The 24,243-nt window shown below is 52.4% G+C and overlaps 1 protein-coding gene across 1 annotated transcript in view; it reads right to left on the reverse strand.

Annotated features, from left to right (window-relative positions):
* Positions 1-24,243, reverse strand: part of NOTCH2 (notch receptor 2) — an 87,503-nt gene that overhangs the window by 49,583 nt on the left and 13,677 nt on the right. The window contains exon 2 of the mRNA XM_038757680.1: positions 5,386-5,467. Coding sequence (XP_038613608.1) covers positions 5,386-5,467 — 82 coding nt within the window. The remainder of the gene's footprint in view (positions 1-5,385; positions 5,468-24,243) is intronic.

The raw sequence follows: 24,243 nt of genomic DNA on the forward strand, positions 1-24,243 counted from the left end.
AGCCTCCAGCCACGGTCACTAAGCACTGTCAATCAATTAATCAGTCAATGGTATTTATTAAGCACTTACTGTGTGTAGAGTACTGTGGGGGAAGTACAGCCTGGAGCTGGGGAAGGGCACCTGTCTCTTTCTCTTCTTGGGGCATGACATAGTCTTGAGGGGGTCTAAAGGCCCCAAATCAGAGCAAGGCAGGAGCTGGCCATGGCCCCCAGGTGTTGGACAGTGATGGGGAGAGGGAGCGTTTGACACAATCTCTTGATCCCGCCACTTCTCGAGGCCTGGGATCCCCATGGGGAGACAAGAGTCCTTCCACCCACCCTCCCAGACGCATCTGGGAGAGCCCCAGACGCCCGGGAAACCTGGCATTCAATGAGAAGGAAGCGGCCTCACTCCAGGAATATTGGAAACAGCTGCATGTGGAAACAGAGAGGGGGCTTTTTCTCCCTTTAATTTCAAAGGTCAATGGGGAGGCCAACTTCAGTCCTGCCGCTTGCCCCCGGAGGGGGAGGGGGTGGAGAGCCTCCCCTCAAAGTGGAAAGGCAATCTCTAGAGCAGCAGTCCCGAGCAGCCGACCCCAGGCCCTACCATGATAGGTCAGACCCACAGACCACCATGCAGGAGACTCTGTCTTCCGCAGGGACACCAAATGTCTATTGGAACCGGGTGTGAGGGTGACCCCACTGCAACCCCATCCTCAATGATGCCTTCCTCAGGCTCTGCCCCTTCCCTACTGCTTCTGCCATCAGGCCCTCTGGTAGCCACGAACCCCTCATCATCCCCTACGTTGGGAATTTTAGGCATTAAAAAATATTTTAAAAACCCCTAAAAAATGTAGCCCTGAGTTTGCATCCGGGGAGAGTGGGAGAGCTGCATTGCATTTACTTAGAAACAAGCCCCCACCCCGACCCGCCCAAGGAAGATTGTGGAGGATTTTTCAAGAGAAGAAGACACAGGAGATAAGAACTGCTCAGTGGGAAGAGCCTTAGTGGCTTGGGTCTCTAGCCCAGTCTGACACGTTAGGAAGTGATCAGCTCATACTGCGCACTGGAGGGATTGAGGAGTTGAAGGGTATTGGGAGCAGGGGAGGGAAATAAGATCACCCAGGGGTCTGGCCCAACTTAGAGGGGGCCAAGGGGCAGGCAACTTCCTCAGCGCCTTTTCCTGTCAGTAGCAATAGCAGTACAGGCACTTAACACACACTTTGTGCAGGGCGCTATATTAAGTGTTTCGGAAGAAGGAAGAAGGAAGTGACTCCCTGTTCACAAGGAACTTATTCCCTAACGGGGGCGACAGCGATATAATTATTGACCACTAGAGTGCTCAGAATAAATAACCGACTGTAACGTTGAAAAAATACACATACACACACAAGTGCTGAGGATGGGTTGAAACTGTATGTATATATCTGTAATTTACTTATTTATATTAACATCTGTCTCCCCCTCTAGACTGTGAGCTCGCTATGGGCAGGAATGTTTCTGTTTTTTGTTATATTCTACTCTACTAAGTGCCTCCTCCAGGAGGCCTTCCCAGACTGAGCCCCTTCCTTCCTCTCCCCCTCGCCCCGCTCTCCATCCCCCTCATCTTACCTCCTTCCCTTCCCCACAGCACCTGTATATATGTATATATGTTTGTACATATTCATTACTCTATTTATTTATTTTACTTGTACATATCTATTCTATTTTATTTTGTTAGTATGTTTGGTTTTGTTCTCTGTTTCCCCCTTTTAGACTGTGAGCCCACTGTTGGGTAGGGACTGTCTCTATATGTTGCCAACTTGTACTTCCAAAGCACTTAGTACAGTGCTCTGCACACAGTAAGCACTCAATAAATACGATTGATTGATTGATTGATTAGTACAGTGCTTTGCACAGAGTAGATAATCTGCGCTCAATAAATATGATTGAATGAATGGAATACATTTCAAAAGGCTGGAGGAGTTGGCCTATGGATTTAGAAGGCCTTTGGGTGCTGGAAGTCCATCGGGGAACCTCCCCAATTCTGGCCCCTCCCCCTTTCCCCACTTTGCTGGGCCAGTGTTTCAGTTCAGGGGTCCCGGAGAAAGGCAGTGAGGGCTGGAGGATCGGGGGCCAGGCTCAGCTGGCAGCAGCCATGCCTGATGCTGGTGTCGGCAGCCCATGCCCAGGGGGTGGATCAGGGCAAACCTGAGCAACCCCTCTGCCAACCCGGCACTTGGAACTGGAAGGGAAAGCCCGGCTGCTGGGGACGGAGGCCAGGTGTGGCTCACTCGGTGACCACCCTAGCCTGTTGGAAGGCAGTGCCACTGGGATGGGGGTCTCCCACTTTCCCACCCCTTGAGTGGGACCTGGGGATCTCCCTCTTCCATCTGAGCTTCTGGGGTTGGAGGACCCAGCTCCTTCCTCTGGTCAAACCCTCCCTTGGCAGCGGCAGCATCCAGGGCTCTGACATCAATCGCCCCCCATCCCTCACCCCACCCTCCACTGCCATGGACTTAGGAAGGGAGATATTTAACTTAGTTCATTGCCCATGCCTCCCACTGAGGAAAAGACCACCAACAGCCTCCCTCGTGCTCTCATTTCTCCCACCCTTCCAGCCCACATTCTGCCACGTTGTAAAATCACTTCAGCCAGAGGCCCTCCCCAATAATGCCCTCATCTCCCCTTCTCCCTCGGGTGACATCTAAGCATCTGGATCTGTACCCTTTAAGCACTTGATAGTCACCCCATCCTCCCCCAGCAAGACTTCCACACGTCTGTAATTTATTTTAATGTCCGTTTCCCCTTCTAGACCATAAGGTCCTCGTGGGCAGGGGCCGTGTCTACCAACTCTGTTGTACTGTCTTCTTCCAGCCAGCAAGGCCTAGTGGTTAAAGCACAGGCCTGGGAATCAGAGGACCTGAGTTCTAATGCTGCCTCCGCCACTTGCCTGCTGTGTACCTCTATACCTTAGTTACTTCATCTGTATAATGGGGATTAAAAATGTGAGCTGCATGGGGGACATGGACTGTGTTCAACCTGATTACCTTGTATCTACCTCAGTGCTTAGAACATATTTTTCTATTTATTTTATTTTGTTAGTATGTTTGGTTTTGTTCTCTGTCTCCCCCTTTTAGACTGTGAGCCCACTGTTGGGTAGGGACTGTCTCTGTATGTTGCCAATTTGTACTTCCCAAGCGCTTAGTACAGTGCTCTGCACAAAGTAAGCGCTCAATAAATACGATTGATGATGATGATGTTTGGCACATAATAAGGGCTTTAAAAGTACCATAATAATTATTATTATTGCTTAGAACAGTGCCCGGCACATAGTAAGCACTTAAACACGATAAAACAAAATCTAGACGAGCTTAGTACAGTGCTCCGCATACAGTAAGCGCTCAATAAGTAGTGTTGACTAAACGATGCTCCCAAGGGCCTGGGATGGTGCCGAGATGAAGTACAGCAGTCAGGTAGCTGCTTGATCCACGGTTTTGGTGCTGCCAGGTTAATCTGTTCTTGGTGGCAGAGTCCCCAGCTCGAGGCTCAGACGGCGAGCAATCCGGAAGCTCCACGGGTCTCTCCTCATAGCCACCTTCGGCAGCTCCCTCTAGGGAACAAAGAGCTCCCTGCCCTAAGAAGCCAGGAGATCCTATTCAGACCACACAGCCCTGTGTCTGTTAGGGGCGGTGGCAGCAGAAGCAGCCGACCTGGGTAAGAGGCCACACAAGCTTCCCCTTGTCCGGCAGCCGAACTGATCGCCAACAAAAAGGGCACTTGGACCCTTTCCAGTGCGGGGACACAGTTGAGATGAGGCGCCAAAATTTCACACATACCCGTGTGCTAGAGCTGATCTTATCACAGGCATCCCGGTTCCTAGAAACACTGGGTTCTGGCAGGGCGCTCAGACCTGGGCATCTCAGACAGATGGAGGCAGCCCGGCTGCCCGCCGTCACCCTGCCACGCTTCTCCTCTTCCTGCCATGCCCCTGGCATCTGTTATCCAACATATACGCGCTGACCCTCACCTGCTCCAGTGGCCTGACACGTTTTGCTGGGAACCTTTAAATCGAGCCCCATCTCACCCTGGTGGAGCGGGTGGTTGAGCCACCTGGCTGGGCCAGGATTTGCCGCTGCGCTCTACCATCCCAAACTTCTTAATTCTTATGTGCCAAGCCCTAGGGTAAGTGCTGGGGGAGATACATATTAATCAGAAGCATTCCCTGCCCCACATAGAGCTCACAGCCTAAGGGGGAGGGAGAACAGTTATTGAATCCCCATTTTACAGATGAGGGTAACGGAGGTTCAGAGCCCAAGGTCACACGGGTGGAACGTGGCAGAGCCAGAATTAGAACTCAGGTCCCCTAGCTCCTGGGCCCGGGCTCTTTCCACTAGGCCACACTACTTCAGCACAGGTGGGAGCATGCGGAGCACTGAGTGGCCGGTTCAGAGGTGAGGGAGACGGGGGACAGCGAGAGCGGACACACAGACCAACCCTCACACCCACATACATGTACACAGACACACACACACCTGCATGCATACATGCACACACACACATGCATGCACACACATGCACCCCCACCCAGAGCTAGCTAAGACATCTAGGCAAGCAGCTACCTCCAAGGAGCACACAGATCACGCTCACCGAAACACGTGCCGGTCCCAAAGAAGCCATCCGGGGCAAGAGAAGGAGACAAACTTTTTGAGGTAGGAGGAATGTCCCCAAGGAGGTCTGGGGGCTGCCCTGGTGTTAGGGGGCTGGGACCAATATGAGCCAAGATGGGTGGGGGGTGGTTTAGGGTTCATTCCACTTAACTGGCATGCAGGGAAAATTCACAATGATGCTAACACACCCATGTTTCTTAGGGGGTTTAGGGAGGTAGGACAGCAGTTCAGGTTGGGCTCTTCCCTAGCCAGCCAGACCGCCACCCAGACTGCTCTTCCTCCTTCCCATCGCGGCTCTGCAGGGTCCAGCAGGGAGACAGGTGACCCTTGCCATCACAGCTTTTGGCGACTAGGCCAGGAGACCCTTGGCAAATCAAAGCTCTGCAGGACTAGACCAGGAGACTGCACCAGGGTCAGAACTCAGGACACAAGGTCTGCTCCACGGCAGGGGGACTTCACACCTGTGACTGGGTCCCCTTTGAGAGGGGCTCAGAGTTCAAACTCAGGAGGCTCAGACCCCGCAGGTCTGGAAGCTGGCCCCAAAGCTGGGAACAGGGTGATCCATGAGACCAAGACCAACAGCCTGTATGCCATGTCTGTGAGGAAAGAGTCATGCTGGCCAGAGGCCTGAACTAGCCCTGCAGCCCACTGACCCAGTCCTTGCCAAATCTTTCCCCTGGGCCCCAACTCAATGGGGAGGGAGGGGGAGGCTGGCCGGGCAGCCCAAGAGGGTGGGGGTGGGGGATAGCGGTACTCACTTGCAGTAGCCTGTGCCATTGTGGTAAGTGACGCATTTTCCTTCGTTGATGCAGGGCTTGAAAGCATCCCGACATTGCAGCGCTGAAAGACAGAGAGCCAGCAACATGAAACTCAAAGTCCCAACCCACTGTACCCAGGTTCTGCAGGGGATTGGCAGGGGAGAGAGGGTCTGAGTTCAAGCTCAGAGGGTGGGGAGGTTTCTGCCCCCCTCCAGCGGCCACAGCCCCTTCAACCAGCGAAGGTCTTATGTCCAGAAAGGGTGGACAGAGCACGGGATAAGGGGTCAGTAATACAGGGTCCAGGCCCACAGGTCACATGTTCTGGGACCTTGGGAGGGTTGTTTTGCTGCTATTCTTAACTACTGGTTTCCCCTCAAGAGTCCTTAAAGTGAGAACACCCGGGCAGCCCTCAGCACAATCTGGGAACACGGCATCTTTCCTTCTGGCAGCAAGCTGAGGCTTCACTTGGTCATGAGCGCTTACTAGGTGCCAGACTTTGGGCCAAGCACTGGGCATCTGCACAAGAATCAGGTCAGACACAATCTGCCCCATCCAGGGCTCTCGGTCTAAGAGGTGGGGAGAGCAGGGAACTTATCCCCATTTTACAGAGGTAGAAACTGAGGCCCAGAGAGTCCGAATGACTTACTCAAGGTCACACAGGAGGGTCTTGGCAGACCTAATGCTCGAACCCGGGTCTTGGACTCCCAGTCCCCCGCCCTTTTCCCCAGACCCCGCTGCCTCTCAGGCACTTGGGAATGTTTAGGGAGACGATGCAAGAGTAAGTGCTCAGTGGTTTATATTCGTGTGTGTATATGTACACAAAAGACAGTTAGATCTAGACTTTTTGGTTGTTGAAAGTCAGGACACGCTGCCAAACTTGCATGTCTCCCTCTTCCTTCTTGGTACCCAGGAGAGAGATAGAAGAATAAAGGAGAAAAGATGAGGTAAGAGGCAAAACTCTCAGGGGTCTTGACAGTATTTCATCATCATCCCTGAGTGGGTAGCCCTGAAACCACTCAATCAATCAATTGTGTTTACCAAGTGCCTACTGTGTTGTGCAGAGTAATATACTAAGCGCTGGGGAGAGTACAAGAGAAAAAGATGTGATGTCTTCTCCAGTGACCGCCCCAGGCCCCTTTGCCAGAGGCTGAAGTTCGCGTCTCTGGGGTGAAGAGAACCCGTTAGTGAGGAGAATGAAGAAGGGCCGAGGGTGGAGGCCATTCAGCCCAGGGGCCCTTCTCGACCTGGGGCCCAGTCTGAAGCTCGACACAAAGTGGAGCCTAAGGAGCAGAAGACATCAACTGGCCGATCTCTGGACCAGGCCGGCAGTCCGAAGCCACCTCCTCCAGCTTCTCCGCCGGGCCAGGGCTTCGGATTGGAGGGGGCCCAGCCCAATAGGTCAGCCTCAACCCGAGGCCTCTTTCTCTCAAAGATCCACCCTGAGCACATCTGCTGTTCAACTCCTGACTTGGTGTCCCCAAGTCTCTGGCTCTGACTTGGCCTCGGGGGCCAGCACCACTTCCTCTAGGCTGGGCCTAGGTCCATGCTGCTTGGAGGCAGGGAGTGGACTGGATGACCTCTAAAGGTCATTACTCCCGCAGAGGCAGGATCTGACAGTCCCCTCTCCCCCCATTCTAGGCTGCACCCTGGAGCCTAAACACTTCCAGGAGAATAAACTTTGGTGTTGCTGTGAGGAGGGGCCCGGAGCCCCATTCCAGGCACACGGATCCAGGCAGAAGTATTCCCGGGAGGCCGGCTCGGAAAGAGAGTTATCTGGATGCCCGTGTCCCACTTCCCTGTAGGGCTCCAGCGCTTGCTCTTCCCACCCTGATAAGCCCAATATGACCTTGCTCAAAACAGTCAATGGCGGGTTATTTTCTCCAGGCTACAGATCTCAAACTGAAGACTTCACCCTCTTTAGACATTTTCCTTCGTTCCATGGAGAACTTCCCGACATGTTCTAGTTACCTCTTTTAACATCTCGTTAAGGAAAGAATGCAGCATTGGCACACTGCGAGCTGCAGTCCCCACCCTCTCCGGGGGGAATCTCCTATCGGGGGTGAAAACCGTTGCAGCCGGTCTTCATCTGAGCTGCAGCGGGGGACGGGGAGGGGAAAGAGGGACGAGCAGGGGGTCTACAGGCAGCCTGTAGACCCCTGCTATCAATCCCAGAAGGCGGCCTGGGGAGGGAGCCTGGATAAATCCTCTCACTTTCCTTAAAAGGCCCTGCAGTTCACCCTGGGCCAGCTCACAGAAACACAAACAACAAAGTCAATATCCCTCTGGCAAGCTAGGAGCAACCTCTGTGCAGCCCCCTCTGCTTATTTCACTGACCAGATACTGGTCTCAAGCTAATAATTAATTCCTCTTGTGGATCGATAGAGTCAGAGTCACACTACCTTGAACCCCTCTCCAAGTTTTCTGCAGATGCAGAAACACGGCACTGCGAGTACCCCAAGGGCCCGGCCAGCAAACAGCTGAAGCCTGCACCAGCAACAAAGGGAAAGTCTCAGGCCCACAGCCCGGCTGAAAGTACAGACACGTTCTGAGGGAAATAATTCCACTGCGATTCTCCTCAAAAAGGGAATTTAAATTTAGACCGCAAGCTCCTCAAAGGCAGGGACCGAGTCGGTCAGTTCAGTCGTACGTTCCGCCAGGACAGCATCCGGCCCGTAGACACTACTCATTAAATGCTGTGGATGGGTATGGTATTTTATTTTTTATGGTATTTGTTAAGCGCTTATTATGTGCCTGGCACTGTACTCTAAGCAGTGGGTAGAAACAAGCTAATCAGGTTGGACACAGTCCACGTCCCAGATGGGGCTCACAGCCTTAATCTCCATTTTACAGATGAGGTAACTGAGGCCCAGAGAAGTGAAGTGGGTTGGCCAAGATCACTAAGCAGACAAGTGGCAGAGCTGGGATTAGAACCCAGGTACTTCTACTGGGCCTGTGCTCTATCCACTATGTTACATTGTTTCTGGTGAGCGCTAAATGAGGCAAGCTCACATAGGGCGGGTAAGGAAGGCTTTGAAATAAAAGTCTGGTTTTTCAGTCAGGCAAAGCATCTTAGGTTAACATCCTGAGACTTTCCTGCACACAGAAAACACACACACGCACACCCCAAAGAGCAAAGGACAATTCCCAGTGCTACTGGAGTTCAATTTAGAGAGCATTCTGAGCTCTGTTACTCTGGTCCTTGTTCAAAGCACAAGCACTGGTCCTTAAGGCCAGGGGTCAAAGCGGAGCTCAGAAGGTGACAGGGAAGCGGTGTGGTCTAGTGGAAACAGCCCAGGCCTGAGAGTCAGAGGCCCAGCAGTCTAATCCCAGCTCTGCCATTTGCCCACTGTGTGACCTTGGGCAAGTCACCTCACCTCTCTGGGTCTCAAGTGCCTCATCTTTAAAATCAGGATTCAACCCCTGTTTTCCCTCCTACTTACACTGTAAGCCTGATGAGGGACAGTGACTGCGTCCCACCTGATGATGTACTCTCCCAAGCACTTAGCACAGTGCTTTGCAGACAGTCAGGCTCAATAAATTGATTGAATAAATAAATCATCATCATCATCATCAATCATATTTATTGAGCGCTTACTGTGTGCAGAGCACTGTACTAAGCGCTTGGGAAGTACAAGTTGGCAACATATAGAGACAGTCCCTACCCAACAGTGGGCTCACAGTCTAAAATAAATGATCTTGAATCTTCCCCAGCACTTAGTCCAGTGCTGAAACATAACAAGTTCTTAACAAATTCCACAGTTATCATTATTATTCCAGGCATCTTATATATTTACCCTCCCAAGCACTTAATACAGTGTTCTGCCCACAATAAGTGCTCAATAAATATGATTTATTTATTTATTGCAGTCCTGAAGTCACTGAGAGAGGCCTATGCACCCAGCAGGGAGCGAAGGTGCCTCTCCTGGCCATGACCCCAGAAGGAGAGGAGGAGGAGGAGGAGAAGCTGACATAAACCAGATCCTTTCAATCCACCCTGTCAAGCTGTAAATTTCCAAGACAGCTTCTGGTCTTCCCAGTCGAGTTGCATGGACCCACAAAATGCAAACCAGCCCTCTTCCTGCAGGATGGGAGTAAGAGGTAGGGCCACGTGGTGCTCCTCCCCCTACACACGTGCCCTCCCTGCTGCCTCTACACACAAACACACACACACACACTCCACCCACCCCGACACTCCACCCCCAACCCCATCCCTTTGACCCTTAACTATAGCACGCTCATATTTTATCCCCAGGCCCGGGGCTTGGAAGTCTAGGATTGGGAGTCAGGAGCAGATGACTTCATTCGCCTTCGAAGACCAACAACGTCACTGTGGATAGATCACGTGGCTCAAAGCTCAGAAGGGCAAGCCCCAAACAAGGCAGGAGAAGAGGCGGACACTCCAGGCATGTGTGATCCAGAGGAGGGAGGAGGGCCACTCCATGGGACCAACGGATGCCCTCTTTCCCCTCCTCAGGGAGGACCACTTTTAATGATGGCTCCCAGCACTGAATCGAGTCAGCAATCCTATTTCTCCACTGCTTCCACAATGCCTGGATGCGGAAAATCACTAAACAATGTGCACCGTCTCCACCGGATAGAGGAAAGTGATGAAATGCCACATGCGGCTATGTGAAGTTTGAGAAAGCAGACAGCTGGGGTTCCCTGGTGGCCCACTCTCAGGCACCCGTTTCTACAGGCCCACACCTTCAGGGACAACCGCCACCTGACAGGGTTGGGGGCAACTTCCCCAGTTCAACCCGCCTCCTGCGGACTCTGACTGCATGGACGATGGAGCATCCCAGTTCGGAGCTTAGCCTTCTAGCACTGATGGCCCGATGGGGAAATCTCGATGGATTCTTCCTTCCCATTATCCTAGACTCTCACCTAGGTTTTTCCAGGCTTTGGAAACATCCTGCCAGCCACAAAGCATGTGCTTAAAAGGCTCCCTTTGTCCAGGCTCTCCAACACGGGTAATTAAGCTGGAGACCCAGCCCGAGTCCCAGCCGGGTGTAATCTGAGTAGCCTTCAGTGGGTTCTGCTGGCTACGTTAACATGTAATCGTCGTAAATTGGGATCGCTTGTTGCTTTGTATCCCCTTCAATAAGGCTCTGTCATTCCAGGCCTCACATGATTTTCCTGATAGCCAGATCCCTCTGTGTTGGAAGTGTGACCTCCGTTTGTCCTTCCACCCACGGCTCACTGTGAAGACATTTTAACGCCTGAGTGGGTGGGGTTTCGGAGACGTCGGACATGGTCCAGAGAGGCCTGAAGGGGAATTCTACTTATTTTCTCTTCTATTTTCATGCAGATGTCAAGTATGGTCTGGGGGCTCGAGAAAGGGGTCCAGCTTCAGCCCCAGAATACAGCTTACAGTGGGCTGAGGTTGTAAGCTTCTAGCTGAATGGGCACAGAGCAAAGACTCCAAAATACATGCTCACTCGTCCACCCTAATGAAGGCAGGAGCAAAAGTGGGAGGGAGGTGAATGCATAGTGCCACCTTTAATCTGACAAAATTCTGGCTGCCCTCTCCACGTTCAGTTGCCCTCTAAGATGTCCAAATTGCCAAGCACAATCAATCACACTATCACCACCACCAGAACTGGAGTGTCTACTGAGCGCAGAGCACTCTACTGGACACTTGTCCAGAACCAAGACAAGAGTGTAAACTTTAAAGTCAAGCTAGCAGGTTACGGATTGACTGGCTTGCCTGCTGTTCCTGGACAACACCTCTCCCACGACGGGACTCTCCCTAGTCTAGGGGCTTGGCCCTCCTGTGCTTCCTAGACCCCACCAGGCAAGCCCCTCCCCCTGACCAGAAGTACCAGACTTCCTTTCCACATGGTCCCCAGGAAAAGGCCCGCATGTACATATGTGTCTGCCTGAGGCACAGATTTGCAGATCATCCATCATATTAAATAGTCTCCATTTGGCTACTTACGTTTCTGGAAAGTTCTGAGGGGGTGTCTAGATTTGGTCACTGTCCAAGGAGAACATTCCGCGCTCGTTCTCACTCGCTCTCTCTCTCTCTCCCCACACACACACACTTCTCTCTCCGAGTAGGAATAGTGGCTAAGAGGGCTTAACAAAAGTGATTCTGAAAGCTGTTACAAGAAGAATAAGAAGGAAGAAGCAGGACAACTCAGGACAGAAGGATTAATTCACTCGTTTGATTGTTTTTATTGAGTGCTGCCTGTGTGTACAGCACTGTACTAAGCACTTGGGAGAGTACAATACAACAATAAGCAGATACATTCACTGCCCACAGTGAGCTTACAGTCTAGAGGGATCCAGCAGAGGGCTGACCGCGAGACCATCCCATAAAATGATACGTGGTCCGCTTGTCCCTTAGAAGAAGTATAAAAATATCGAGACACCACCTCACCCGGGGTTTCTGTGAGCCCCACTGAAAGTTCAGGGGCTCAGTCACTGGGATTTTGCATGCTATAAACCCTTAGGGTGACTCTGCAGCACTCCAGGTCCTGGAGGAATTGTTGAAAGCATTAGGAGACAGAATTATTTACATAATTTACCTCTCAACAGTAAACTGGAGAAAATATAAAGTCCCATTTGAATGGCAAACTACACCTTCCTCTGCCAGCTCTTCTGCTGAGTTGTCTCAGAGCCAGGTTCCCAGATCCTCTACATTCAGTGTCCCCCCGCTGAATCATGGACAGACGGCTCAACCCCTGGGCAAAGTAGTACTGCTTTCCCTTTCTCCCCCAAACACCCCAAAAAGGAAGCCCAGAGGAGTTCCAAAAGCCCAGGATTCAGCCTCAACACACTGGTTGGGGGGTGGGGGGGAAAGCAGGAGTTTCACATCTTGTATCTTGGCAGAAAGTGAAATATGCGGCAAAAAGCCACATAAACACCACCGGTACTACCTACCTTCACCATTTGGGGTTCAATCTTCAAACCCTTGGCTAATCTAAAAGATTAGAAGCTCGTTCTAGTTGTCATGACAACTGAATTCCCAAATTTCCTACCCTGGGCTGCCCCAGGGTGATTAAATTTTTCACTTTGCCTGTTGCCTGAATAATTGTTAGGCCACTTTAACTCAGCAGGCGCTTTTCTATCAGTGGTATTTATTGAGTGCTTTCTGGGTGCAGAACACTGTACTAAGCGATTGGCAGAGTGCAGTACAATAGGGTTGGCAGACACGTTCCCTACCCACAATGAGCTTACAGTCCAGAGGGGGACACAAAAATTAATATAAATAAAAGTTTATAATACATAATTTAGATACATACAAAAGTGTTGTGGAGTTGAGGGCGACTATCGAATAAATCCCATTCTTCCCAAGAACGCTGCTAAATGCCTCGGGGAAGGCTGAGGGGAGGAGGGGCAGGTGGACCTAGTGGTTTTTCTCACCGCCCTTCTTTCCCGGATGACTCCGTGCCCCCTGCCACCTTCGTGTCTCTGTTGGTCTGCCTCTTTTTCTAACCGCCTTTCTCGATCTGAGAGGCAGCCCGTTGGGTTGCCACCCAAGTTCAGCCATCTCTCCCTCCCTGCTGAGTCCTAGCTGCTACAGGGTAATCTCCTGCCAGGGGTTGATTGAGGTTTTGCTAACCACAGTGCAGATCAAAAGCTTCCTGCTTCAGCCCAAAGTCGACCTTCCTCTGGCAGCACCACCAGCGACAAGAGACCCAGCAGCAGAGACTGTGGCGGCGGGAGTCGGGGGAAGGTACGTACGGCCCACCTGGTCTCCGGTTCTGGACTGATGATGAAGAGGCATCGGCGGGCTATCGCTCCTCTGACACCAACCTACTGACTGTACCCCGATCACATCTATCTCGCCGCCGACCCCTCACCCACGTCCGGCCTCTGGCCTGGAACTCCTCCCCCTTCATATCCAACAATCCACCACTCTCCCCACCTACAAAGCCTTAATAAAAGCCTATGTCCTCTTAGAGATCTTCCCCGACTAAGCCCTCTTCTCCCCTATTCCCTCTCCCTTCCACGTCACCCTTGCACTTGGATTTGTACCCTTTATTCTCCCCACTCTCAGCCACACAGCACTTATGTAGATATCTGTAATTTAATGTCTGGCTCACCCTCTGGAATGCAAGTTCCTTGAGGGCAGGGGCCATGTCTACCAATTCTGTTACACTGTACACTTCCAAGCACTGAATACAGTGCTGAGCACACAGTAGGCACTCAATAAATATTATCGATAGATTCACCTTCTCACCAGACTTCTGGGAGAAACAGACTGGGGCAAAAATAACAGTGCTATTTGGGTCCAGGCTAGAAGGGAATTCAAGGTAAAGCTACCCCGCCCACCCAGAAGGGCTCACCCGATAGAGGCCCCCTTAATGCCCCCATTTAAACCAAAATGGGGAGCGGGGGGCCCCGTGCCAATCTGGCCTCACAGAGAACATACAGCAGGAAATGCCAAAAACCCAGAATGAGCGCCGGAAGAGGAGCAAGCCAGAGGGTCCCTGGATGCCGGTCCCTGCCCCGGCAGCGGACAGGACACCCGCTACCTTGCAGTGGCTTCTGACTTGCTCTGAACAGAATCTCCCTTTCCCCAGGGCCTAGAGTGGTACAGCCTGGAGTGCGAGGGAAAAGGGAGCGGGTGGACGACCACCCTGCACGGTTCTGAAATGTGCAACTTGGGCCTTAGGGAAACTTTGGTGAGGAGACAAAAGGTGCATCGCCGGACCCGTGTCCCCACACAAGAGAGAAAGAGGGACACTGAGAGATATGCAGTCCAATGAGGGGAGTGCTACTCAGGCCTCTCCCTCCGGTTGGGGGTAATAATAATAATGATGGCATTTATTAAGCACATACTATGTGCAAAGCACTGTTCTAAGCGCTGGGGAGGTTACAAGGTGATCAGGTTGTTCCACAGGGGGTTCACAGTTCTAATTCCCATTTTACAGATGAGGCAACTGAGGCACAGAGAAGTTAAGTGACTTGCCCAAAGTCACACAGCTGACAGTTGGTGGAGCCAGGATTTGAACCCATGACCTCTGACTCCAAAGCCCATGCTCTTTCCATTGAGCCACACTGCTTCTCTGGTAACCCTAAGGCAGTGGGGCCCAAGCTCACCCCAGGCAAGGCCTTTGATTTAGCACTGTGCTGCTTACAGTCATGTAGACTGTAACAAGGATCTTGTCTAATAATAATAATAATAATGGCATTTATTAAGCACTTACTATGTGCAAAGCACTGTTCTAAGCGCTGGGGAGGTTACAAGGTAATCAGGGTATCCCACGGGGGGCTCACAGTCTTAATCCCCATTTTACAGATGAGGTAACTGAGGCACAGAGAAGTTAAGTGACTTACCCAAAGTCACACAGCTGACAATTGGTGGAGCCAGGATTTGAACACATGACCTCTGACTCCAAAGCCTGTGCTCTTTCCATTGAGCCACACTGCTTCTCTACCAACAATATGGTCCTGTGCCTTCCCACGTGCTTAGTACCATGCTCCGGACACAGTAAATACTCACTAAATACCACTGATTGCTTGTGAGCCCCCAGCTCCAAGTTAAGGGATTTGCTAAGCACTTATTCTAAGCTGAGTGCTGAAGTAATTACAGGATAATCACCTGGGGCTTCCAGCCTGAGAAGGAGGGAGAGCGGGGACCTTACTCCCATTTCACAGAAGAGGAATCTGAGGCCCAGAAAGGTTCAGTGACTTGTACCCAGAAGGCCAGCGGCAGGGCTGGGCCTAGAACCCAAGGCCCCTGGCTCCCAGCCCAGCCCAGTACTCTTTCCATTAGGTCTGGCTACTTCCCACCCTAGCCCTCGGAGGGCTTGTCTGATCTGGGCTGCTGGTTTGTGGGCCTTCAGCTTGGGCAAAGGACCAATCCCACCCCCACCCCCCGGTAGCTGCCCACAGCAGGCATAAGATTGGTTCACGTCAAAAGGCTGCTATATCTAAGCTTCGACTTCCCTTCCCAGATGGGTATCTCTGAAACTTCCTCAAATGCCAGTTCAGGCCTCTCCCCAGCAATGCTGTGCCAGACCGACCCAGCCCACCCAGGATGGCGATGCCCCCGAGAGGGACCCTGGGAACAACCCTCTTTCCAAGCACCCCCAACCCTAGGAAAGTGGGAGCACCAACTGATCCATAGGTTTCCTTCCATCCCCACTCTCTGAAAACGGTTGTGTGTGCCTAACTCCCCCATTAGACCGTGAGCTCCTTGCGGGCAGGGCCCGGGTGCCTTGCTTCTAGTGTTCTCTCCTAAACGCTCAATACAGAGTTCTGTGCTTGGTAAGCACCCGCTAGATCTGACTGATCGATGGACTGAGAGAACAGGAGAGTGAAGGAGGAGCTGGGCTTCTCCATAGATGCTGACTCTCCAGTCCCGGCTTTTTGGAACTGCATCACTTCCCCAGGCCTCAGAGGCAGCATCTCAGGAAATGGGAAGTTTTGGGGGGGAATTAAGATACTTTCAGACGAATTCCAGCCTTCTAACGTGGAAGAGAAGCCTTCCACCCAGTACCTAACCCATTCCCCCTGAGGATCATCTACACAGCTACCTAACATGACGGAGGCCAAAGGTCGGGGGGAATCCAGCCTCCACCACTTTCTTGCTCATTGCGTCACAAGTGTCGGTCCCTCTGAGACTCAGGGACTTGGAGAAAGCATCCTCAGATATTAGGGCCTCCTGCTTTGAGGCAGAAAGACCTTGCCCTCCTGAGGGGCCATCTCCCACCCATCCTCACCCTCACTGCCCAACTTTAGGGGGGAGCTGTTTGTCACAGAGTCCGTAGGCTGGATGGCTCCTCTCCCCTCTACCTGCCTCCGCCCATCCATCCTGGGCAGCAGAATCTGGGCATGAGTGGGGTGCTCAGGGTTGGCGGGCCTGGCTTCCAGAAATGGCCAGCCTGCCTGGTCCCCGACTCCCTGGACCACCTTGGTTAAGCCGCCTAACCGATCCAGCCGGACCTCAGGAACCAGGAGGCTCAGTCGGGGCCAGGGGAATGGGGTTCTCATCTCAGATAATGTCTGTCTCTCTGTCTCCTTCATCAACCCCTGACTGATGGTCTCTGTTAGCCCCACAGTGAACAGGCCAGGCAGCTGAGAGGCAGAAACAGCCCGCTAGTGGGATGGTAGCCCAGCTCCTCCTGGGTCGACTCCAGGATCGGCTCCAGATGGAGGCTCGATCACGCTCACTCACACTCAAGGCAACGTGAAAGTCGCCAGGGGAGGGTTGTACCAAAGACCCCCAAAATGCTCTGGAAATATTGTTGGCCAAATTTGGCCCTTTCAGGGCCCGGTGGTGATCCAGGTCAGAAGACCAGGGCACACCGGGAGCCAGACACCAAGTGAGCGGTCAGAGCGCTTTCAAAGCCTCCGGAAGGGCAGGTTTGAAGAGAAGGTTGGGCAGGAGGAGGGGGTGCCATGATTTTATCAGGACTGATTTCCCCACTGTTGGGCCCGAGTCTTTTCATGTGGCCACGCAGAAATAGCTGAGCCATTGTTTTTGTTGATGATGAGAGCCAGATGGGGTTGGGACGATTGCAGGGAGGCTGTTCTCAGAGTCAGGTCTTGTGTAATGGGGTGTGGACCGCGATCCGAGTCACTGCGCAGATGGTTACTAAACTGCACTTTCAACTTCCCCAAATCTCCCAACTGGCCTGCGAAGCCTCGAGCGGGTGGTGGGCTGCCCTCACAACCGAGAGCTCCAGCCAATGGTTGAAACAAGACTGTTGTCCCCGAGACAGGAAAACTCGCGGGGCGTTGCAAAGAGTCCAACTCCGCCCCCTTTCCCCCAAGGAAACAGCTCGGGAGCCAAGACCCACCCCCCAGAGCCCCCGACAGGCTGCGCGCCCCCAAACCCTGCAGAGTGGAGGTGCCCTTTGCCACAGAAACAGCCTCAAAATGAGACCGCTTAGACTTGGTTACCAATGTCGCCCCCAGAAGGGGTCAGGGAAGGCCTTTCTCTCCTCCAAGCACCCCCTCCTCCAGTCCCCCTCAGGGAGCGTAGAAAACGACAAGCCAACACTGCAACAGCCTGGAAAAGAAACCGTTTCCTCATTTCGACGAGGGGAGGAAATGCCAATTGGCGCCCACACATGATTGGGCTGGCCAGACAAACCCATCTGAACACGCGATTCCTCTGACCAGAGCCGCCCCGCGAATCACAGGGGGCACCACCGGGCACCCCTGGAGAGCTGCCAGAACCGACCCCACCCTGGGGTGCGGAGAATGAGAATGGATGAGGAAGGGCCCCAACGCCCCCTGACCCTCGACTTGGCCTCAGCGAGGACCCTTGGCCCCAAACAAGGCAGGCAACACTAAGGTTTCTCCCCGGAAGCCTCGGAGTGCCCCATGTCCCGCCGGGAAGGGGTGGGAACCAGCGACCTGAGGTCAGCGGAACAGCTGGGATGAAGCTCCGAGGAGTTCACAGGTTACTGAGCCAGGGGTTCAGGCTGGTGTGGAACGAACCAAACTCCCATGGGGCCAAGGGGGCACCACCCCTAGAGCGGTAGCGGCAGCCTTGCCAGCAGCCCACCGTCATCGCCAATAAGCAGCTTCCGGGACTCATCGGCCCCATGTCCAACCAGACCCCTGGCGCAGGCAGCTGGCTCGGGGCCTTCTGCTGTGGCCGGGGCCTGGGCCCATCCTGAACGGTTGGTGGGAGTTGCCGAGCACACACCCAAATCCCGTCATTCCATCAGCTCGCTTCCTCCTGCCTTACCTCGCTGTTCTATTACAACCCAATCTGCTCCTTCAACGCCAGCCTACTCGCTGTACCTCCATCTCATCTATCCCACCACCAAGCCCTCGTCCACAGCCTCCCTTGGGCCTGGAACTCCCTCCCACTTCACATACGACACACCGCCACTCTCCCCACCTTCAAAACCATCCTAAAATCACAACTCCTCCAAGAGACCTTCCCTGACTAAACTCTCATTTCCCCTATCCGCCTTCCCCTCTCTGTCGATCGCACCTTTTAGGCGCTTTGATTTTCACCCTGGCCCCACGGTACTTGGGCAAATATTCTTCTACTGCACTATTTCCCCTACCTGTAATTTATTTTACTGTCCGTCTCCCCCGTAGGCTCCAAGCTCCTTGTGGGCAGGGATCACCTCTACCAATTCTGTTATACTGTACTCTGCCAGGTGCTTAGTACAGTGCTCTGCTGACAGTGAACGCTCAATAAACACCGCCGGGTTCTCGACTGCCAGTCTGCCAATCCTACTCCTTCCCAGTGTGCCAGCTGGCCGGTTTGGTCCAAAGAAATAAGCAGGAACCCCTCCCACCCCAAATTTCCTGGCCCTTCCCCTTCGAGAGGCCCTCCCTGCACTCCACTGGACTGGACTAAAAACTGTATCTTTAGAATGGCGCTTGGCCTAGGATAGGCCCTTTATGAATTCCACTACTACTACTACTACTCCCGGGAGTCTGGAGTGCTCCAGAGGGGAGCCTGCAGGTCAGAGGCCTGGCCCACTTGGGGACCTTGGCCACATGCCCTGGTCTAAAAGAGTTCTCAAGAGTCCTGCAGGCACATGGGAGCATTTAGCTTTGTTCCAAGCCATGCTGCCTGGTCCTGTTTGCTTCCCCCGACTGATCACTTGCTTCCTGAAATGGCAACAGCCATTTTGGGTGGGAGTAACCATTCACTGGGTATCATGAAGAGTAAAAAAAGGAAGGATCTGATCCCACAAAGCCTGCAACGCTACCCTTCCTCGGGGTCCCTGCTGTGGGGAGGCAGAGCACTTTCCGGGGCGAGAGGAGGGTAGTTTGGGGGCAGTAGACATCGAGTGAGGGGCTAGTTAAGGAACTCTGAGAGGTAGGGGTGACAAGTATGGCTTTGGTTAAGGGCTGGGGTACAGCTACACAACCAGATTGGACACAGGGCGTGTCCCACACAGGTTTCACATACTAAGAGGGAGGAAGAACAGGTATTTCATCCCCTTTTTACCAATGAAGAAACTGAGGCCCTGAGAGGTCACACATTGGGCCAGTGGCCACTCCGGGACCAGTCTCAGGTCTCCCAATTCCCCTCCCCACCACGCTGTTCCGCAGGGACTGAGGAGGACAAAAGAGATACACTAGTAAGTGGCAAGGATAAAGAATGTCAGTTTGGAAAGAAAACGATTCGTCACTTGTCTTCTACTTCAATATGGCTTTCAGTCAGTCCGTGTCCGTCGTATTTATCGAACACTTACTGTGCACAGAGCACTGTACTAAGCACTTGGGAGAGTACAGTGTAACAATAACAGACACATTCCCTGCCCACAACGAGCTTCACGGATCCTTGTTTCCAACCACCGATGCCAGAGGACCTGTCCAGGACTGGCCTCGGCTGCCAGTGCTGCCCACCTACCTGGGCACTCCTGGGGGTCCATGAGGCCCTGGATGGGCAGGGAGGTGGCCGCACAGCAAAGAGACCAGGGGGTGAGGGGTCAAGGGGTCAAAGCAGACACCAAAGGAAGCAAACTCGGTCATTCCAGTGACACACTCCGAGGGACCTCCAGCTCCCCTTTCAGCCTTTCAAAACTTTCCGGTAAAAGACAACACAACATCAAGCTTCCATCCTTGGTCTGAACCCATTTCTTTCAGGGGCTGGGAGGGGACAACTCCATTCACCACTCTGGATGGTAGCAAGGTCAAACCCATTTCTCCCTCTTTAGAAACCACTAAGGAAGAATGCTTGCAGACACTTCTCAAAGCATATGCTAAATGAGGGGGGACTGAGGGAGGGGCTCTGAGTTTTGGAAAGGCTTCGCTTTCTTTGGGGACATCAGACTTGCTGATGGTTTCCCTTCCCGCATTCAATCCATGTGCTGCTGCATTTCCCGCCATGGTGAATATTATCATTATTATTATAATAATAATAGCGGTATTTGTTAAGCGTTTACTGGGCATCAAACGCTAGTCTAAGCACTGGGGCAAATCCAAGTTAATTACATCAGACACAATACCTGTCCCACATGGGGCTTGAAGTCTAAATGGCAGAGAAAACAGGGGTTGAATTCCCATTTTACAGTTGCGGAAACTGAGGCACAAAGAAGTTAAGTAATTTGCCCAAGAGCAGACAAGCAGCAGAGCCGGGATTAGAACCCAGGTCCTCTGACCCCAGGCCTGGGCTCTTTCCACCAGGCTATGCTGCTTCCTACGGTCCGCTGGCCTGGAAGCTCCCAAGGCAAGATGCTCGATGGCGAGACCCATTCTCAAGCCATCGTGGAACGTCCAATTCCCTCCTTGGCCGGGCAGAGGGGCTGACAGACAGATGAAATGTGTGCAGCTTCCGCTTTTCCTAGCCAAGGGATGTGACCTCAGTTCACTTCCTGTCCGGACACCAGGTACTAAGGTCAAGAACCCGTGTCCCTGGGGCCAGAGAGAGAAAGTGTTCTTTGGGCCCAGAGGTGCCCCCAGTGATGGGGACGTTCACCTGGGAGCAGTTGAAAAGACCAATGTGAAACCCACAATCTCAGCTGGACTAAGCGTGCATGCATGCACACATACACATGCACAACTCCTTTGCTGGGCTGATGATCTGTCGCCTGCAACACCTGGTGCTGTTCTCACTCTTTTCTCCTTGTCTCTCCATCCTCAGGAAGTCTAGGCTCAAAACTCCTGTTCACAGTATGCCATGCTGGCTTCTCTGGGAACAACTGACTCCCAATTTTCGGCTGGGAAGCAGCACTGTCTGAGGCTTCGTTTTGCCATATCCTTCATTCGACTTACTTATTGAGCACTTACTGTACTAAGTGCTTGGGAGAGTACAATATAACATTCAGCAGACATAATCCCTGCCCACAACGAGCTTGCATTCCCTCTGCCACCTAGCTTCTGGTTTCTCATTTCAGATCATCATAGAGCAGCTACTTGGGTAGCCTATTACTGGCATCCCCTCTCCTCTCTTGTATCCTCCCTCCACTCCACGGGGGCAGCTGTGTGGAAATGAGCATAGTTTCAATGCCAGGAGATGGACTGAGTTCGAGGACATTGTGAGCTTGTCCTGCCACCTGACAATCAATCAATCGTATTTATTGAGCACTTACTGTGCGCAGAGCACTGTACTAAGCGCTTGGGAAGTACAAGTTGGCAACATATAAAGACAGTCCCTACCCACCAGCGGGTTCACAGTCTAGAAGGGGGAGACAGAGAACAAAACCAAACATATTAACAAAATAAAATAAATAGAATAGGTATGTACAAGTAAAATAAATAAATAAATAAATGGAGTAATAAATATGTGCAAACATATATACATATATACAGGTTCTGTGGGGAAGGGAAGGAGGTAAGACAGAGGGGATGGAGAGGGGGACGAGGGGCAGAGGAAGGAGGGGGCTCAGTGTGGGAAGGCCTCCTGGAGGAGGTGAGCTCTCAGTAGGGCCTTGAAGGGAGGAAGAGAGCTAGCTTGGCGGATGTTGGGAGGGAGGGCATTCCAGGCCAGGGGGATGACGTGGGCCGGGGGTCGACGGCGGGACAGGCGAGAACGAGGCACGGTGAGGAGATTAGCAGCAGAGGAGCGGAGGGTGTGGGCTGGGCTGGAGAAGGAGAGAAGGGAGGTGAGGTAGGAGGGGGAGAGGTGATGGAGAGCCCTGAAGCCGAGGGTGAGGAGTTTCTGCCTGATGCGCAGATTGATTGGTAGCCACTGGAGATTTTTGAGGAAGGGAGTAACATGCCCAGAGCCCTGACACTGACCAGAGTTCCCAACTCATCCTCAATCATTCATCCTGTCCCGACTAGACTACTGCATCAGGCTCCTTTCTGACCTCCCATCCTCCTGCCTCTCCCCACTTCAGTCCATACGACACTCTGCTGCCCAGATTATCTATCCACAGAAACGTTCAGGGCATGTTACCCCCCTCCTCAAAAATCTCCAGTGTTTGCCTAGCAACCTCCATATCAAACAAAAACTCCTCGGTATTAGCTTCAAAGTTCTCCATCATTTTGCCCCCTCCTTACCTCACCTCCCTTCTCTTCTTCTGTGTCCCAGCCCGCAAATTCCACTCCTCTGATGCTAACCTTCTCACTGTGCCTCGATCTCGCCTGTCCCGCCGTCGACCCCTGGCCCACGTCCTGCTTCTGGCCTGGAATGCCCTTCCTCCTCAAATCGGCCAAATAATCGCTCTTCCCCTCTTCAAAGCCCTACTGAAGGCTCATCTCCTCCAAGAGGCCTTCCCAGAATAAGCCCCCCTTTTCTTCAGTTCCCCCTCCCTTCCACATTAGCTGGACTCGCTCCCCTTGCTCTTTCCTCCTCTTTCCCCGCCCCACAGCACTTATGTACATGTATATATCTATAATTCTATTTATTTAAATTGATACCTGTTTACTTGCTCTGAAGTGTATACATCTATAATTCTATTTATTTATATTGATGCCTGTTTACTTGTTTTGATGTCTGTCTTCCCCCTTCTAGACCCTAAACCCACTGTGGGCAGGGATTGTCTCTATTGCTGAATTGTGGTTTCCAAGCACTTAGTACAGTGCTCTGCACACAGTAAGCGCTCAATAAATACGACTGAATGAATGAACGAATTGAACTACTCAAGGAGCCAGATGTGGCACCTGTGGGGAGTCCAGGTCTCCCAGCCGCACGGGGGGCTGGACCACTCCACACCTTCGCAGGCCTTCCATCTGCTGCAGCCACCACTCTCTGACAATTTCCCGAAGGATAGGTCGTCCTTCTTGATTTGATGTCCCACTTACTGGTCTATCGTTGCATCCTTGGTCAGGTGCTGCCTGGGCAGTCACTTTATTGGGGAAGGAGGAGATGAGGAAAGGGCCAATCCCAACCAAGTACCCTGTTCTGAAGACCAGGCACTTGTCGAGCGGCTTACTCCCAAGCCAAAATCAGACCTGGGATCCCCAAAGGTCACACCTCTAGCTCCTCGGAAATCCCAGAAGGGCCATGTCCAGGCACTGCCACGTTGGAAATCCTGAGAAAGATGTCTCTGCTGGAGAAAAATAGCAGAGTCCTGCCAGCTTTAAGAAGCAAGAAAGACCCCTAAAGAGAGGGAGTCTCACTTGCTGGGAATCCAAGGTCTGTACCAGATCTCAGAAGAACCCGGGGCTGGGAGCCACTCTGACTCAGAGATTAGCCACCCCTCGATCTTTCCCGGGCTCCTACTTATTATGGATGTTAGGAGCAGAAAGCTGGGGTGGTAACACCCCAAATCTGATGGGATGCAGTTTCTGTTAGGGATTTATGAGACCACTTCAATAGGAACTCCTGGAAAGGGCACTGCACCCCGGCGTGCTGTCCCCCACTTTTACAAGCAAGAAAACAAAGTTCAATCAATTGACCAGGGTCACGCTGGGATCAGTGGCAGAATCCCAAGCCAGGAGAGGGCTGAGTTTCGCTGGATTCGGAACCACATGGCTCTCATTAAGCCTTAGATTGTAGAAGCAGCATGTCTTAGTGCACAGAGCAGGGGCTGGGAGTCAGGAAGACCTGTGTCCTAATCCCGGCTCCATCGCATGTCTTTGGTGTGACCTTGGGCAAGTCACTTCACTTCTCTGGGCCTCAGTTACCTCATCTGTAAAATGGAGACAAGAGTGTGAGCCCCATGTGGGACAGGGACTGTGTCCACCCTAATCAACTTGTATCTACCCCAGCGCTTAGAACAGCACTTGGCACATAGTAAGTGCTTTACAAGTACCATAATAATAATAATTATTATTATTAATAAGATAAATAAGAGGTTCTGAGCAGGCTGTTTCCATTTTGCCCCTGCACAAGCTACGCAGGTCAGCCTTTCCTCGCTTCCTCTAGAAGCGCCAGAGACCTCTGTGCCAGAGACTCAGTGATGCCACGTCACACTCAAACCATCTCAGAAGACCTCTTTTCCCATCTGCAACATCGCTCCATTTCCCCGCTTGCAGCCAAGGGCCAGTAGAAATAAAGGCCATTGGAATTTGTCAGGATCGCTCTCCCGGGCT

This window comes from Tachyglossus aculeatus, chromosome 16, assembly GCF_015852505.1.
Source record: "Tachyglossus aculeatus isolate mTacAcu1 chromosome 16, mTacAcu1.pri, whole genome shotgun sequence".
Taxonomy (NCBI): Eukaryota; Metazoa; Chordata; class Mammalia; order Monotremata; family Tachyglossidae; genus Tachyglossus; species Tachyglossus aculeatus.